The 16,441-nt window shown below is 41.3% G+C and overlaps 1 protein-coding gene and 1 long non-coding RNA gene across 8 annotated transcripts in view; one reads left to right on the top strand and one right to left on the bottom strand.

The window, feature by feature from the left end:
• The window catches only part of ADAMTSL1 (ADAMTS like 1), a 389,033-nt gene that overhangs the window by 65,839 nt on the left and 306,753 nt on the right, over positions 1–16,441 (bottom strand). For all 6 annotated transcript variants that reach the window (XM_049896920.1, XM_049896922.1, XM_049896918.1 and 3 more), the window contains one exon: positions 6,087–6,215. In XM_049896920.1, the coding sequence (XP_049752877.1) occupies positions 6,087–6,215 (129 nt within the window). The remainder of the gene's footprint in view (positions 1–6,086; positions 6,216–16,441) is intronic.
• The window catches only part of LOC126083317 (uncharacterized), a 59,296-nt gene that overhangs the window by 28,004 nt on the left and 14,851 nt on the right, over positions 1–16,441 (top strand). The window contains exons 4-7 of one of the 2 annotated variants that reach the window (XR_007518778.1): positions 85–196; positions 1,575–1,708; positions 4,317–4,415; positions 6,165–6,480. This is a non-coding gene — a long non-coding RNA (uncharacterized LOC126083317). Of the gene's footprint in view, positions 1–84; positions 197–1,574; positions 1,709–4,316; positions 4,416–6,164; positions 6,481–16,441 lie in introns of those variants that run through there. The other variant, XR_007518777.1, reaches the window with a different exon arrangement.

Below are 16,441 nucleotides of genomic sequence, written 5' to 3'. Positions count from 1 at the left end.
CTATGATTATAAGGATTAGTGCCTTTAATCTCCACTAAACTGCCAGTAGAGTGATGCTATAATATTGTTATTTTTAAATCCCAGACAGGATATGCTTGTTAACTGGACTACTTGTTACATTTGGAAGTCGCTTGCACCATGGCAGCTTGTCAACATCTGGAGGTTGGGAGTTAACTGAAAGGTGGACCTTGCCACAGTAAGTTCTAAGAGCTTCTCAGGTAGGGTGATGGAGGGTAGCTTAGCGGATGAAAAGAGAAAGCATACAGTAACTCAAATGTCAGCCTTGGCAATCATCTAAACAGCCACGGAAGTTTGGAAAGGTTTTCAGCCTTCTACATTTCTCCATAGAGACTGTGGCTATGCTGACAGCTTTTCACAAAAGTCTTTTTCCTGGGTGCCCAGTTAGGCTACATTTCCCAGCATCCTTAGTACTTGTGAGGGGTCATGCGACTAAGAGGGAATGTGAGCAGTAATGATATGTGCTACTTCTAGGTTGTTGTTGTTGTTAAGCGCCGTCGAGTAGATTCCGACTCATAGCGATCCTATGCACAACAGAATGGAACACTGCCCGGTCCTGTGCCATCCTTACAATTGTTGTTATGCTTGAGCTCATTGTTGCAGCCACTGTGTCAATCCACCTCATTGAGGGTCTTCCTCTTTTCCGCTGACCCTGTACTCTCTCAAGCATGATGTCCTTCTCCAGGGACTGATCCCTCCTGACAACATGTCCAAAGTATGTAAGACACAGACTCGCCATCCTTGCTTCTAAGGAGCATTCTGGTTGTACTTCTTCTAAGACAGATTTGTTCGTTCTTTTGGCAGTCGATGGTATTTTCAATATTCTTCGCCAACACCACAATTCAAAGGTGTCAACTCTTCTTCGGTCTTCCTTATTCACTGTCCAGCTTTCACATGCATATGATGTGATTGAAAATACCATGGCTTGGGTCAGGCGCACCTTAGTCTTCAGGGTGACATCTTTGCTCTTCAACACTTCGAAGAGGTCCTTTGCAGCAGATTTGCCCAATGCAACGCGTCTTTTGATTTCTTGACTGCTGCTTCCATGGCTGTTGATTGTGGATCCAAGTAAAATGAAATCCTTGACAACTTCAATCTTTTCTCTGTTTATCATGATGTTGCTCATTGGTCCAGTTGTGAGGGTTTTTGTTTTCTTTATGTTGAGGTGTAATTCATACTGAAGGCTGTGGTCTTTGATCTTCATTAGTAAGTGCTTCAAGTCCTCTTCACTTTCAGCAAGCAAGGTTGTGTTATTTGCATAACGCAGATTTTTAATGAGTCTTCCTCCAATCCTGATGCCCCGTTCTTCTTCATGTAGTCCAGCTTCTCGTATTATTTGTTCAGCATACAGATTAAATAGGTACGGTGAAAGAATACAACCCTGACGCACACCTTTCCTACTTTAAAGCAATCGGTATCCCCTTGTTCTGTCCGAACAACTGCCTCTTGATCTATGTAAAGGTTCCTCATGAGCACAATCAAGTGTTCTGGTGTGGCCTTTAAAAATCTTCCAAAACATCTTCCACACTTTGTTTTTCCCCTCTTCTGGTTGACAGGATGGTGGTAACCCCTGGGAGACCTTGGAAGGCATGTGTTCAAGATGGTGGAGCCAACAGCATCTTGTAACCCAGGATGACTGCATGGGAAATATTCTCTCCGCTTACCAGGAACACTCTCCTTAGACTCTTAGGTAAGCAATAATAAAGAATAAACTTCTATTGTGTTTGAAGGAGCCCTGGTGGCACAGTGGTTAAAGTGCTCAGCTGCTAACTGGAAGGTCAGCCGTTAGAACCCACCAGCTGTTCCATGATAGAAAGATGTGGCAGTCTGCTTCTGTAAAGATTTATAGCCTTAGAAACCATATGGAGCAGATCTACTCTGTCCTGTAGGGGTGCTATGAGTTGGAATCAACTCGATGGCAATGGGTTTATTGTTTTTGAGTATACATCTGGAGATCTACTTGTTACCAGAGTCTACACTACCCTAACTAATATAACCATTGCTGTCAAGTCAATTCCAACTCATAGTGACCCTACAGGACAGGTTAGAACTGCCCTATAGGGTTCCCAAGGCTATAAATCTTTATGGAAGCACTGTCTTTCTCCTGCAGAGGAGCTGGTGGGTTCAAACCACCAACCTTTCATTAGCAGCTGAGTGCTTAACCACTGCACCACCAGGGCTCCTTTCTAGCTAATATACTGCCTGCCTATCACTGAATTCTGAAATATTTATTTCTGCATTACTGTTAAAAAAAACCCGTTGCTGTAAAGTCGATTCCAACTTACAGCAACCATATAGGACAGAGTAGAACTGTCCTGTAGAGCTTCCAAGGGGCAGCTGGTGGATTTGAAGTGGCAACCTTTTGGTTAGCAGCCAAGCTCTTAAACACTACATCACCATGGCTCCACTCTGCATCACCAGTCCTACCAATATCATCTCCTAAGTAAGTTCTTCAAAAGCTTCCTTTGCTTTTAAGATAAAACCCCAAAATGTACCATAATCTATGAGTGTGTAAGATCTAGCCCCTGCCTAGATCTTACACACTCATCTCATGCTATTTTCTTTCCTGCTCTCTATGCTACAACCACCCTGGCTATATTTCATTTCTTCAAATGCAGCGTGCTCTTTCTGTCTCAGGCCCTTTGCACATCTCATTCATTTTGACTGAAATACTCTCTCCTCACTGAACTCCTTATATCCTACTCAGTATTCTGGACTCTTCGCAAATAGAGAACAAACAGGGAAGAGGTATAGTGGATTGGATCACTTTTCAAGGAAACGTCCTATCTTATTCCTTGCTTAATGGTTTTTATGCTTAAGGACTGGGAAGAATTTGTGAGGCTGCATTTTACACTTTGAAAGCATGTCTGTGCGAAAGTTATACCGGGTATTTATAATAGTAGAGGGCTAACCACTCAAACACCTAAGGACGTGAGACTGTATGAGTAAATTATATAATATTATTAAGATGAACTACTATATAGTCATTAAAATTATCTTTATGATAATTGTTTATTATTAAGTGGGGGAAAAAAACAGGATAAAATGTAATAGCAAGGAAATATGCTAAAATGTCAACTGTGGCTGAGTTTGGCGAGTGGGATTTGAACAGGTTGTTTTCTTTCCTTTTGGCATCTTCTTTACTTTCCTGTGCTTTTGGAACTTTCTCCAATATTCCTTTTATAATAACAAATTAACAGCTATATCTACACATCACACTGTACTCTAATTGTATATTTTCATAGCTTTTCTTCTTCCCAGACCATGAGCTTTCTGGAAGTTGTATCTTACCCATCTACTTCTCCTTGACCTAATTTGGATTAGATACGGACTGGACACAATAAAAACCTGCCAAATGAATAAGATGAATGAATTTGATCTGAAATCCTTAGTTAACCAGGCTTGTATTAAGGAATCCCACTTCCCCTTCCATTACCAGAGCCTATGCTACTAATGGAAACCCTGGTGGCGTAGTGGTTAAGCGCTACAGCTGCTAACCAAAGGGTCGGCAGTTCGAATCCGCCAGGTGCTCCTTGGAAACTCTATGGGGCAGTTCTACTCTGTCCTATAGGGTCGCTATGAGTCAGAATCGACTCGACGGCACTAGGTTTGGTTTGGTTTGTTGGATGCTACTAATTCTCAAGCTTGTACATTGCAGGCCATTAGCAATATTATTAGGACTTGGGGAATTGTATCCAACTAGTCAGGAGGTCATGGAGTCTCTAGGTGGTGCAAATGGTTAAGCACTGGGCTACTAACTGAAAGGTTGATGGTTCGAAGCCACCTAGGGCTGCCTTGGAAGAAAGACCTGGTGATCTGCTTCTGAAAGGTCACAGCCATTGAAGACCCTGTGGAGCACAGTTCTACTCTGCAACATATGGAGTTACCATGAGTTGGAATTGATTCCACAGCAATTGGTTTAGTCAGGAGGTCACTAAGCCCCCGACTAGAGACAGCGTAGAGTTTACCAATACTGGAGAGAAAGCCACAGAGCCACTGTAGCCGGAAAGTAAATGTAGTTCCTTCTGCCATTTTAGCATTACAATTGACTGGGGACTCAGTTCAATGACAATTTACTTGTCCAGCAAATTCACAGATTAACCTGTAATCAAAAGCAGGCTCTTTACCACCCACTTTGAATCAATATCTTGTTTAACAAAAGGCATAATGACAAGAGACACAAAGAATTTTTTAGTTAATCATGATTAATACAAATGGTTCTATGAATAAAGATGAAAATAAAGAATGTAACATTGTGGCCAGGCAAAAACTGAACATAACCTAGAATCTCACTGCAGGGTCGCCAAGAGTAAGTCTCTGGATGAAGTCTGGGAGACCGGGCACTGGGCAACATGGAGCTGACCAAAACTGTTGGTTAGTGTCCCAGGCCCCCCATGGTAAATACTTCCCCAACCGAACTCTGGTTCTCTCAGTCTTCTTTAAATGCCCAATTCCCTCATTTGCTGTCCTTTCTCCCTTCTTTAATTCTTATCAATCTCGACCCTCAAGGAAAGACCTAACATTGTCCACGTGTATCTCTAGCCATGTTATGTCTAGGAGGGTTATGTTCATAGTGATCAGGTGGAAAGTGACTGTTCTGTAGAAAGGGCCCCACTGACACCATCAATCCATGCACAGAGGGGCAGCTCATTCACGGGAAGCCCTGTCAGGGGTTTTGTCTTAATTCCTATCTAGGGTACAGGGCCTGAAGAGATCTAGTTCTAGAAGGCTTTGCTGATGAAGCTGGACTTATAGGCCAAGCGGAGGGTTTTAAAGAAGCTAATGTATGATTATAGACTTACTTCTGGTTTCCTGGGACTACCAGAATATTTCAGACAAAACCACACCTGCTCTTTGGAAACAGTGTGTCCTAGATTAAGGTCTTCCTCCACTTACTCTAAAATGGGTTTTCTGGCCTTATAAATCACCAGATGATGGGACTGAGATCTGAGATGAAGAAACCTCCAGAGCAGGGGGTGCTATTGCCTGTTCACTCTACAGACAGGGTACAACTGGGGAACCTGGGTTTGGGTGTGGAGATGCCACAGTTGGGTGTATGTAATGAAGACAGCAACCAGACTTTATGTGGTCCCTGGCACAAGAGCCATTCATTTCTTCTTTCCATTTTGGGAGTGAAAACTCCTAATTGGTTTTTTAAAAAAAATTATGGTAAATATATATGTTTGCTAGAGAGAGACATCATGTTTGGTAAAGTGAAAATGAGGGAAGCCTTCCGTGAAATGGACTGACACAATGGCTGCAAAAATAAGCTGAAACACATCAGTGACTGTGAGGATGGTGCAGGACTGGGCAGCGTGCCGCTCTGTTGTATATAAGGTTGCCATGAGTTGGCGTTGACTCCCTGGCAACTAACAACAAAATATATATGTGATAAAATATCGACATGTCAACCATCTTCACACGTAGAGTTTAGTGACGCTACTTACATTCATCATGTTATTCAACCTTCGCCCTCATCTGTTCCTAAATTATACCATTACCCTCAACAGAAGCTCAGTGTCCCACCCCTAGGGTTTTTATACACATTATTTAATTGCTGCTGGCTTACTCTACTGCCAACACGGCTCCTCAATGTCACTCTCTATCTGCCTTTTTCTAAACTCGTTGGCCAGGCGTTCAAGGTCTCCCATGATCCAGCAGCAGCCCGTCTTGCTGATGTTAGTGCCCTCCACACCATCTCTGTAACTCTTGCCTCCCTCCAGACTAAAACACACACTGTTCCCTGTATAGCCTTGAGGATTTCTTTCCTACGCCCATGAATTTTCTCACTCTCTTTGATCTACCTGGAATGCCTGTTGTCCCCATCTTTGTATGTTCACATTCTACCAGTGTGCAAGGCGGACATACAAAACAAAACACCTCTTCCACCTCATCTGTTCCAGTCAGAATTAACCTTTCCTCCTCTCAATTTTTATGCCATTTCTTTCCTACCAGCACCAAAACTCTGAGGCAGAATTTGTGTCTAATTTGTCTTTGTATCTCCTAACCTAACACAGCTCTCCGTTAATATCTGAACTAATGAATAGGTATATGAATGAATTTCTCACCTGCAACTTGGCAGTTAATGGTCACATTCACTCCCTGCACTGTTCTGATGGTGCTTCCTATGTCAACTGTGACTGCAGGCTCCTCCGTGTTGATCACAGTCAATCGTGAAGTTTTCACCAGTGGCTTTCCTGAAGATGAAAAGAAATGGGAGATTTTACTAGACAATGGCTGTGGACTTGGGGCATTCTCTTGAAACACGGAATGACCAACAATAAATGTCTGGTATACCCACATTATTTTCACTTAACCATGTTTTCCTTTGAAACAATTGTAACTGCACAATATAAAAACCGACCAATCAACCAACTACCTATGTACCTATCACAGAGTTGTGAAAGAAAAGAAAAAGAGAAAGTATTGAACAATATGAAATTATAGGATGCTATACAACAAGTTGGGATGTTTTGTACACTTTAGCATTGAGTTAACATATTATCCTGTGCATTACATTTTTAAAGGCTAAATTTTTTAAATTAAACTTTTTATTTTCAAGTAGGTATAGATTCACACGCAGTTGTAAGAAACACTATAGAGAATCCCACTTACCCTTTACCCAGTTTTCCCCAATGATAACATCTTACAAAACTAGAGTACAATATCATGACCAGGATACTGGCACCAGTGAAGTCAAGATACAGAGCATTTCCAGCACCACAAGGATCCTACGTGTTGCCCCCACCTCCTCCTTAACCCCTTGGAAACCACTAATCTGTTCTCTGTTTCTACAATTTTGTCATTTCAAGAATGTTATATAAATGGAATTGCACAGTATATAACCTTTTGTGGTTGGCTTTTATTTATTTGTTTTGCCATTTGTTTGTTCACTCAGAATAATTCTCTGGAGATCCTTCTAGGTCTCTCATGGTCCCTGATTGTATCAATAGTTCATTCCCTTTTATCACTGAATGGTATTCCATGGTATGGATGTACCACGGTTTCTTCACCGAATTAAGAACATCTGGATTGTTTCCAGATTTTGACTATTACAAATGAAGCTACTATAAACATTCATGGATAGGTTTCTCTGGGACATATGCCTAGGAGTGCAATTGCTAGGTCATATGGTAGTTGCATGTTCAGTTTTTTAAGAAACTGCCAAACTTTTTCTAGAGTGGCTCTACCATTTTCCATTCCCATTCCCATTAGCATGTATAAATGCTCCAGTTTCTCTGCATCCTTGCTGGCATTTGGTGGTGTCACTATTTTTTATTTTAGCCATTCTGATAGGTATGTAGTGATATTTCATTGTGGATTTAATTTGCATCCTAACGGCTAGTGATGCTGAGCATCTTTTCATGTGTTTATTTGCCATCTGTATATTGCCTTTGCTGAAACATCTCTTCATGTCATTTGCACATTTTCTAACTGCATAGCTTGTTTCATCATTGTTGAGTCTTGAGAGTTCTTTATATTCCAGACACTAACCCTTTGTCCCACCATTTGTCTGTCAGTTTGTTGTACTGTGGTGGCTTGTGTATTACTGTGATGCTGGAAGCTATGCCACTGGTATTTCAAATACCAGCAGGGTCACCCATGGTGGAAGGGTTTTAGTGGAGCTTCCAGACTAAGACAGACTAGGAGGAAGTATCTGGCAGTCGACTTCTGAAAAATTGGCCAGTGAAAATCTTATGAATAGCAGCGTAATATTGTATGATACACTGCTGGAAGATGAGCTGCTCAGGTTGGAAGGCACTCAAAATACAACCGGGGAAGAGCTGCCTCCTCAAAGTAGAGATGACCTTAATGACATGGATGGATTCAAACTTTTGGGACTTTCATTTGCTAACGTGGTATGACTCAAAATGAGAGAAAAAAACAGCTGCAAAAATCCATTAATAATCAGAATGTAGGATGTACAAAATATGAATCTAGGAAAACTGAAAGCTGACAAAGTGAAATGGAATGCATAAAGATCAATATCCTAGGCATTAGTGAGCTGAAATGTACTGGTATTGGCCATTTTGAATTGGACATATATGTGGTCTACTATGACAAGCTGACGAGGAATGACATCATATTGGTCATCAAAAAGAACATTTCAAAATCTATCCTGAAGTGAAGTATTATAATCACATGTGCAAAGAGCTGGACATAGAAAACCAAAAGGGAAGAACATGCTTGGCATTTCTTAAGCTGAAAGAACTGAAGAAAAAATTCAAACCTCAGGTTTCAACACTGAAGGATTCTAAGGGCAAATATTGAATGATGCAGGAAGCATCAAAAGAAGACAGAAGAAATGCACAGAGTTACTGTGCCAAAACGAATTGGTCGATAATCAACCATTTTAGGAGGCGGCATATGATCAAGAACCAGTTGTATCAAAAGAAGAAGTCCAAGCTGCACTGAAGACACTGGCAAAACACAAGGCTCCAAGAATTAGCAGAATACCAATTGAGACGTTTCAACAAACAGATGCAGCACTGAAGTGCTCACTCGTCTACACCAAGAAATGTGGAAGACAGCTACCTGGCCAACTGACTGGAAGAGATCTATATTTGTGCCCATTCCAAAGAAAGGCAATCCAACAGAATGCAGAAGTTACTGAATAATATCATTAACATCACATGTAGGTAAAGTTTTGCTGATGGTAATTCAAAAGTGGTTGCAGAGTACATCAACAAGAAACTGCCAGAAATTGAAGCTGGATTTAAAAGAGGATGTGGAACAAGGGATATCACTGCTGATGTCGGATGGATCTTGGTTGAAAGTAGAGAATACCACAAAGATCTTTACCTGTGTTTTACTGACTATGCAAAGGTATTTGATTGTGTGGATCATAACGAATATGGGTTACATTAGAAAGAATGTGATTTGTGGAGGAAGACTTATTAACAACCTTCGATACAGAGATGATACAACTTTGCTTGCTGAAAGTGAAGAGGACTTGAAGCACTTACTGATAAAGATCAGAGACTACAGCTTTCAGTATGGATTATACTTCAACATAAAGAAAACAAAAATCCTCACAATTGGACCAATAAGCAACATCATGATAAATGGAGAAAAGACTAAAGTTGTCAGGGATTTCATTTTATTTGGATCCACAATCAACACCCATGGAAGCAGCAGTCAAGAAATCAAATGACAAACTGCATTGGGAAAACTGCTGCCAAAGACCTCTTTAAAGTGTTAAAAAGCAAAGATGTCACTTTGAGGACTAAGATGTCCCTGACCTAAGCCATGTTATTTCCAATCGCCTCATATGCATGTGAAACCTGTACAATTAATAAGGAAAATGGTAGAAGAATTGATGCCTTTGAATTATGGTGTTGGCGAAGGATATTGAATACACCATGGACTGTGAAAAGAATGGACAAACCTGTTTTGAAAGAAGTACACCCAGAATGCTCCTTAGAGGCAAGGATGGTGAGACTTTGTCTCATATACTTTGGACATGTTATCAGGAGGGACCAGTCCCTGGAGGACACCGTGCTTGGTAAAGTAGAGGGTCAGCAAAAGAGAGGAGGACCCTCAGTGAGATGGATTGACACAGTGGCTGCAACAGTGGGCTCAAGCGTTTAACAAGAACTGTGAGGATGGTGCAGGACCGGGCCGTGTTTAGTTCTGTTGCACACAGGGTCGCCGTGAGTTGGAACCAACGCAATGGCACCTAACAACAAAGTCCTTTGTCAGCTATTTGGTTTGCAAGTATTTTCTCCTAGTCTGTAGCTTATGGTTTCATTCTTTTAACAGGGTCTTTTGCAGTGTAAAGGTTTACAATTTTTATAGATAAAAATCTAATTTATTAATTTTTCTTTTTATGGATCCTGCTTTTGATATCAAGTCTAAGAACTCTTTACCAAGATTAAGACTCTGAAAATTTTCTAAAAGTTAAATAGTTTTGCGTTTTACATTTAAGTCTGTGATTCATTTTGAGTTAATTTAAAAATTTTCTTACTGTGATGCAGTATTTGTAACAAAACATTTCTACCATATTTATGCGTACCGAGTTAATTTTTTTATAGTGTTAAACTTAGGCCAAAGTTCATTTTTTGCTTATGGATGTCCAACTGCTCTAGCATCATTTATTGAACGGGCTATTTTTCCTTCATTGAATTGATTTTGTACCTGTATCAAAATGAAAATCTCTGTCTTCTTTGACGCCACATTGGTGGGGGCTTTGAGATACACTGTTAGAGTCTAGTGAGGGTGGATGTCTGGGCCTTTGCTGGCATGGGGGTTGGGGGTGGTGGCACTTGGGCCAGAGTGTTTTCAGTGGTGTTTGGCTGGAATGGAGTGGTTTCTGTCTAAGTTTCCTGTCTTGCTAGACTTTCCCATTTCTGGTCCTTTGGATAGAGAAAACAGGCTTTTGTTGGGGCTTTTTTTTTTTTTTTTTTTGTACCGATTGGTGTTTCCAGGTGGCTGACATTTTTGCCTCCAAGTTTGGGATAGATGAGATAAAAAGAAAACCCAGGAAACTCATAATTGTGTCATTTCTTGGGTCCCAAGGTTCCTATCTGATCTGCCTTCTTATCTCTATCCCTCCGTCTTATTTTTTTTCTTTCTCTTTTTTTTTATGTCCAGAGATTTTTGTTCTCAGCAGGAGGAACAGGGAAAAGTTCATCTACTCCACCTTCCCGGAAGTGGAAGTTCTATGCACACTACATTTTAACAGGCCTTTATCAGTTGGAGACAAAATTACAGCATGTCACGCACATGACTATAAAATACAATGAAAAGATTTATTTATTGAGCACCTTGGGGATACAAGGGTCCATATGAGATCATTTTCATATACCTAAAGCTGAATCTTTCATAAGTCAAATAGATTTAATTTTGTTTTAACCATTTTATAGACAGACCATTCTACAGTGGCATTCAACTCTTCCCTGCCTTTGTTAACTGTGAAGAAAACTATTATCTCCGTGATGCCCTTTAAAGTCTTATGCCTAGTTTTTTATACTTTTTGGTTTCTCTTACATTTATTTACCCTTTAGTTCTGCTTGCACAGTCACAGAGCTTCATATTCGAAAATGTCCCTCCTTCCTTTCCTCTCCTCTCCCCTTTTACTGTCTGCTAGGCATAGATCTTTAGGCTAGTTAGAACTGTGTTTAAGGGCAGGCACTTGAGTATGGTTCTGAGGAGCTCACCTTTGAGTAGGTGCATAGATTCTCCACGTCTGTTTCGACTGGTTAGGGGCCTGTTTCACATATATCCATGTATTTTAGATTACGTATGAACTGACGTGAAAATAATTTGCATGAGGGGATCATGGGAGAGTACAGCTGGAATGACACTGAATTAATATGGGTATATTTACCTTACCTCCCTACCCATAAGCAACTACCCAGCTCTAACTCCAAAAAATATCCTACATCTAACCAACATCCTATTGCTCTAATCTAATACCAGTTCCCATCATCTCTAGCTGGCCTGCTGCACAGTCTAACTGGTCTCCCTGCTTCTACCTCCTTCGTGACAGTCTCTTCTTATGACAACCTTGTTACTGTCTGTTGAAGGTAGATGTCTAGGCTCCCCATTGAGCCTTTGCCGGTATGGGTGGTGGTGTTGATCTTTCTACAACATGAATCCCATCATACAACTCCTCTGCTTAAATTATCCAGTGCTTTCTCAGTGTAACTAGAACAAAATTTCAAGCTTCTTCCCCCACATGTTCTGGTCCAGCAGCCCACCTCTCCTACCTCAGTGAGACCACGCTCCCCATTAATCACCGTGGATTTCTCTGTGCTCCTCCAGCACGTCAGTACACTGGCACCGGCTGTTCCCTGACACCCTCCACTTACGGTTGTTTGCGTTACTATCTTGTCGTCATTCACGCCTCTGTGCAAAAATATCACTTCCTGGTGGGATCTTGGTGGCGCAGTGGTTAAGAGCTTGGCTGCTAACCGAAAGGTTGGTGGTTTGAACCTGCTCCTCGGGAGAAAGATGTGGCAGTCTGCTTCGGTAAAGATTTATAGCCTTGGAAATGCTATGGGCAGTTCTTCAGTCCTACAGGGTTGCTATGAGTCGGAATAGACTTGATGGCGATGAATCTGGTTTTTTTTTTTGAAGTGAGACATTTCCTAACCACCCCATCTAAAGCATGCTCCCCTTACACTCCTGCCAGTCATGTATCCCATCACCAGCTCCATTTTCTTCATAAGCACTAGAATGACTGAAATATATTTTATTTATTTGTCTGTTATCCACCCTCCCTCCCTGGCCCCTACCATGGAATCTGCATGACAGCGGGGATCACATCTCTCTTGTTCTGTTCTTTATTTCTAGCATGTAGTCCTGGCACACAGTAAATTCTCAATCCAAACAAAAGACAAAAATCGAACCAGATGCTGTTCAGTCAATTCTGATTCCCGGCGGCCCCATGTGTCAGAGTTGAACTGCCCCATAAGGTTTCCTTTACGGAAGCAGAGCAGCGGGACTTTCTTCCAAAGTGTTGCTGGGTGAATCTGAACCTCCAACCTTTAGGTGAATAGTCCAGTACAGACTGTGCCACCCAGGGACCTAGGTTCTCAGTAAATATCTATTAAGTCTCTCTCTCTCTCTCTCTCTGTGTCATGTGGATTATCTAGATTTATTTTTGTTTGCATCAATCACAACCCTGAGAGGCAGGCAAGTCAAGTATTCTTATCCTCGTGTGTAGACAAGGAATTTAGGCTCAGAAAGGTTCTATGACTTGTCCAAGGCCACAAAGCTAGCAAGCCACAGGGTTGAACTGGGTCCCAGATCTTTGACCTAAAGCCCACTGCTTGTGACCGGGGGTCCCAAATCCTTGTCTGTGGACTGGCTGCCTCAGAACTCCCAGGGCACTTGTTACTGTAGTTGCCTCACTGTGTTATAAAAACGACTGTGCCAATGGGGAAAAGGAGGTTAGGAACCAGGGAGTTTCAGACTCGCAATTACCATGTTATTTTTCCTACAGGAATTTTAATAATAAAGGTGGTTTTTATGGCTGCAAGTGTATAGCTATAAAATTCAAATGTCAGTGAATTAAATTCAGCCCATAATTAATTATATTGAGCTTTTACTCAAAAGTAATGGCCTCCTCCCACCCCGCCATCACCAGGGGCGCTGTTGTTAGCACAGGCTGCTGCTTAGACATTCTTATTACCTTTATGATTCACTGTTAAGACACAGAGTTATCCAAATAGTTATAATCTGTAGAAATTTATAATGAAAACAATGTTTCTTAATCACATATTTTTATTCCACCCCAGAGCTAATAACTCCCAATCTCAGGTAGTGAGGTGAAAGCTGTAACCTCCCTTTGTAACAGGTTCCAAGGTTGCTAAATATGCAGCCAGATTTGATACTCATGCATTACATTTTTTTAAGTTTTTCTTTTACTGGTTCCTCTGATTCCTGGTGCTGTGGAACTTTGACAAGTCACTAGTTCTCTATTAAAAATTTAAAAATTGGAGTTCTTCTTTTAATAATAATAATAATAATAATAAAAACCAGCATAAGCCTAGTTTACATCACCTGGATGAATAACTGAATACTGCCATGTGACCCCAGCACCCATGTCTGTGCGCAAGATTACAAGTGATAAGAGGGATGCACAGAAGAGCTGAAATGGCAAATTACGCGGCTGTGCTAATACTAAAAAAGAGAATGGCACCCAGTAACAAAAAAGATTTCCCAATAGGCAAAACAAAAGCACCATCACGGAGCCCTTTGCAGCGTGAGCTGCGTCTCAGCAGTCAGTGGTGTGTACATGGTGCAAGCAGCCATATCGTTGCAGCAAATCGACATCAGCCAGCAGGTTCGGTTAGCGTTTATAGATAAGGTTATACTTCATATATAACTTTGTGTTATAGTTGAATGAAAGCTATAAGCAGAAGAAGGTTATGCTTAGTTTTGTATCTATGTATCTATATGTAAAAAAAAAAAAAAAATTCTTTCCATGTCTTCATTTTTCTTAAGTATCTATATGTACTTAAGAAAAATGAAGACATGGAAAGAAAGGCAGGCTTTTTAACTTATTAGGCTAATATGAAGGATCAACCCCCCCAAAGAGAGTCAGATACGGAAAAAGAAGTGCTAAGAGAATTTTTTTGTTCAGTTCCTTCTGACTTCATCATACCCCTTGGCTTTTGGATTATGGTTTCTGTGAGAAGAATATATAACAAGGAAAATGAAGCCTTACTGGTGAGCTAGGGTAGTGCTTGTACAAAGGGTAAACCTGAACTGTGATCTAGAACTTGTGTGTCAGTATCCAAGGGTCTGAAGATGATTGGGGAAGAAGTTCCACCTCGTGATGCTTTTAAAACAGACGTGCTCAGCAATTGTAGTCCCTGGGTGGTGTAAACAGTTAAGTCCTGACTACTAACTGAAAGGTTGGGGGATGGCACCCACCTACGGGTGCCTTGGAAGATAGGCCTGGCAATCTGCTCTGAAAGGTCACAGCCTTGAAAACCCTATGGAATAGTTGTACTCTGCGCACACGGGGTAGCCATGACTTGGAATCGACTCGGTAGCAACTAACAACTGCAGCTCAGCAATCCAGGCACTCTCCTGATTCTGAAGGATGAGTAACTCTGGGGAAAGAGACAGGGACAGGTGAACAGCCCCAGGAGCAAATGCTCAGAAGTACTTTCCTGTGCACAGTCTCGGCTCTGCCTCAGACCTCTTTCCCTCATGTGTGACTCTGGGTAGAATCAAACGCCAGTGGGAAAACATCTGAACATATGTGCCTGAAAAATATCTATGGCCCAGTATAACGGTGATTGAAAGAGGAGCCAGAGGAGATAGAAGGTTTGCGTTTTGACTGAAGCCAAGAACAGAAAGCATTTATAGTAATTTTTTCTCAGGGCTGAATTTCAGGCCTCTGCTAACTGGAACTTTGTTTTCAACAGCATGGTGCCTGCCATTTTAGAAGCCATGGCAGTTACTGTTTTGGTAACCAAATGCTTTTCCTCTTCTTCCTGGGCACATGGCTAGAGCATGTTCTAGGCTCTTTGCAGTTAGGTGTGGGCATGGGATTGAGAGCTAGTACATCGAACCTGAGCAGAAGTGAAGTGTATCACTTCTTGACTCAACCCACAAAAACCCTCTTGTACAATTCTTTGTTTTAGACCTTACATGAGAAAGAAATAAACTACCATATTTTAGCCATCATATATTTATGGGTTTGTTTGTTACAGCAGCTGCTGTTGTTAGTTGTTGCTGATTCTGACTTGCAGTGACCCCATGTGTGTACAGCAGAACTGTTCCACAGGATTTTCAAGGCCGTGACCTTGCAGAAGCAGATCACCAGAACTGTCTTCCAAGGCGCCTCTGGATGGGTCCAAACTGCCAACTTTTCAGCCTGTAGTTGAGCGATTAACCATTTGTGATATCCAAATGGACTCTACAGCAGTTAGCAAACCCTAAATAATCCAGGTTTAACAAATATTTGTTGACCCACCGAATGAATCACTGGGTCTTCTTCAATTCTTCTTACATCTTGAGATACACATATCAATTGAAAATGGTTCTTTCTTATCCTTAGCTATTAAAAATGAATTCTACTTCAAAGATACCAGATTCTCATTTTTCAGCTAGAGCCAATCTAGGATAGGAAGTGTGTGTATATATTTGTTTCCAAGAAAGACGAGAGGACTTGGGAAAGATGACTGGGAAACTGGGCAGGGAAAGAAACAAAGGCTGCAAGGGACAGCTTTGGAGGTTACCTGAGAGTTCCAGAAAGGATACATAAATGGCAAACAGGTTTCAGATTCTGAAGCTAAGTCTAGTGACTGGCAGAGTCTGTTTGGAGTACTGTTTAGATATGAATTCTGGGCTACATTCATTAGGACTGGGCGGCAAAAATGCATGGTGAACTAGTGATGTCTGCAGCAGGCATAAGCACGAGAACTGGAAGCCTACATGTCAGGTGTCCTAGCTTCATCACTTAATAGCTGAGGGATCTTAGCAAGTTCCTTAATCTTTTTGTGCCTTGGTTTTGTACTTTTATTATTGTGGAGAGGAAGAAGTAAATGAATATATGTACCAAACCGAACCGAACCGAACCAAACCAAACCAAACCAAACCCAGTGCCAGCGAGTTGATTCCGACTCATAGCGACCCTATAGGACAAAGTAGAACTGCCCTATAGAGTTTCCAAGGAGCGCCTGGCGGATTTGAACTGCTGACCCTTTGGTTAGTAGCCGTAGCACTTAACCAGTACGCCACCAGGGTTCCAAATGTATGTACAGCTCTTAGGAAATGCCTTACTTACTATCATCAGCATTATCCCTGCTATAACTCAATGAGAAAACGCTATGATTAGTGTTGGGAAATTTTGATAAACTAAGAGAACACAGAAAAAAAAAAAGCTAATGGGAAGAAAGAGGAAGAAGACAGGTAAGAGGAAAAAGAATAAATCTGTTAACAAGAGGGAACTACACGGCTC

This window comes from Elephas maximus, chromosome 9, assembly GCF_024166365.1.
Source record: "Elephas maximus indicus isolate mEleMax1 chromosome 9, mEleMax1 primary haplotype, whole genome shotgun sequence".
Classification (NCBI taxonomy): domain Eukaryota; kingdom Metazoa; phylum Chordata; class Mammalia; order Proboscidea; family Elephantidae; genus Elephas; species Elephas maximus.
This window is presented reverse-complemented; position numbering and strand designations above follow the sequence as displayed.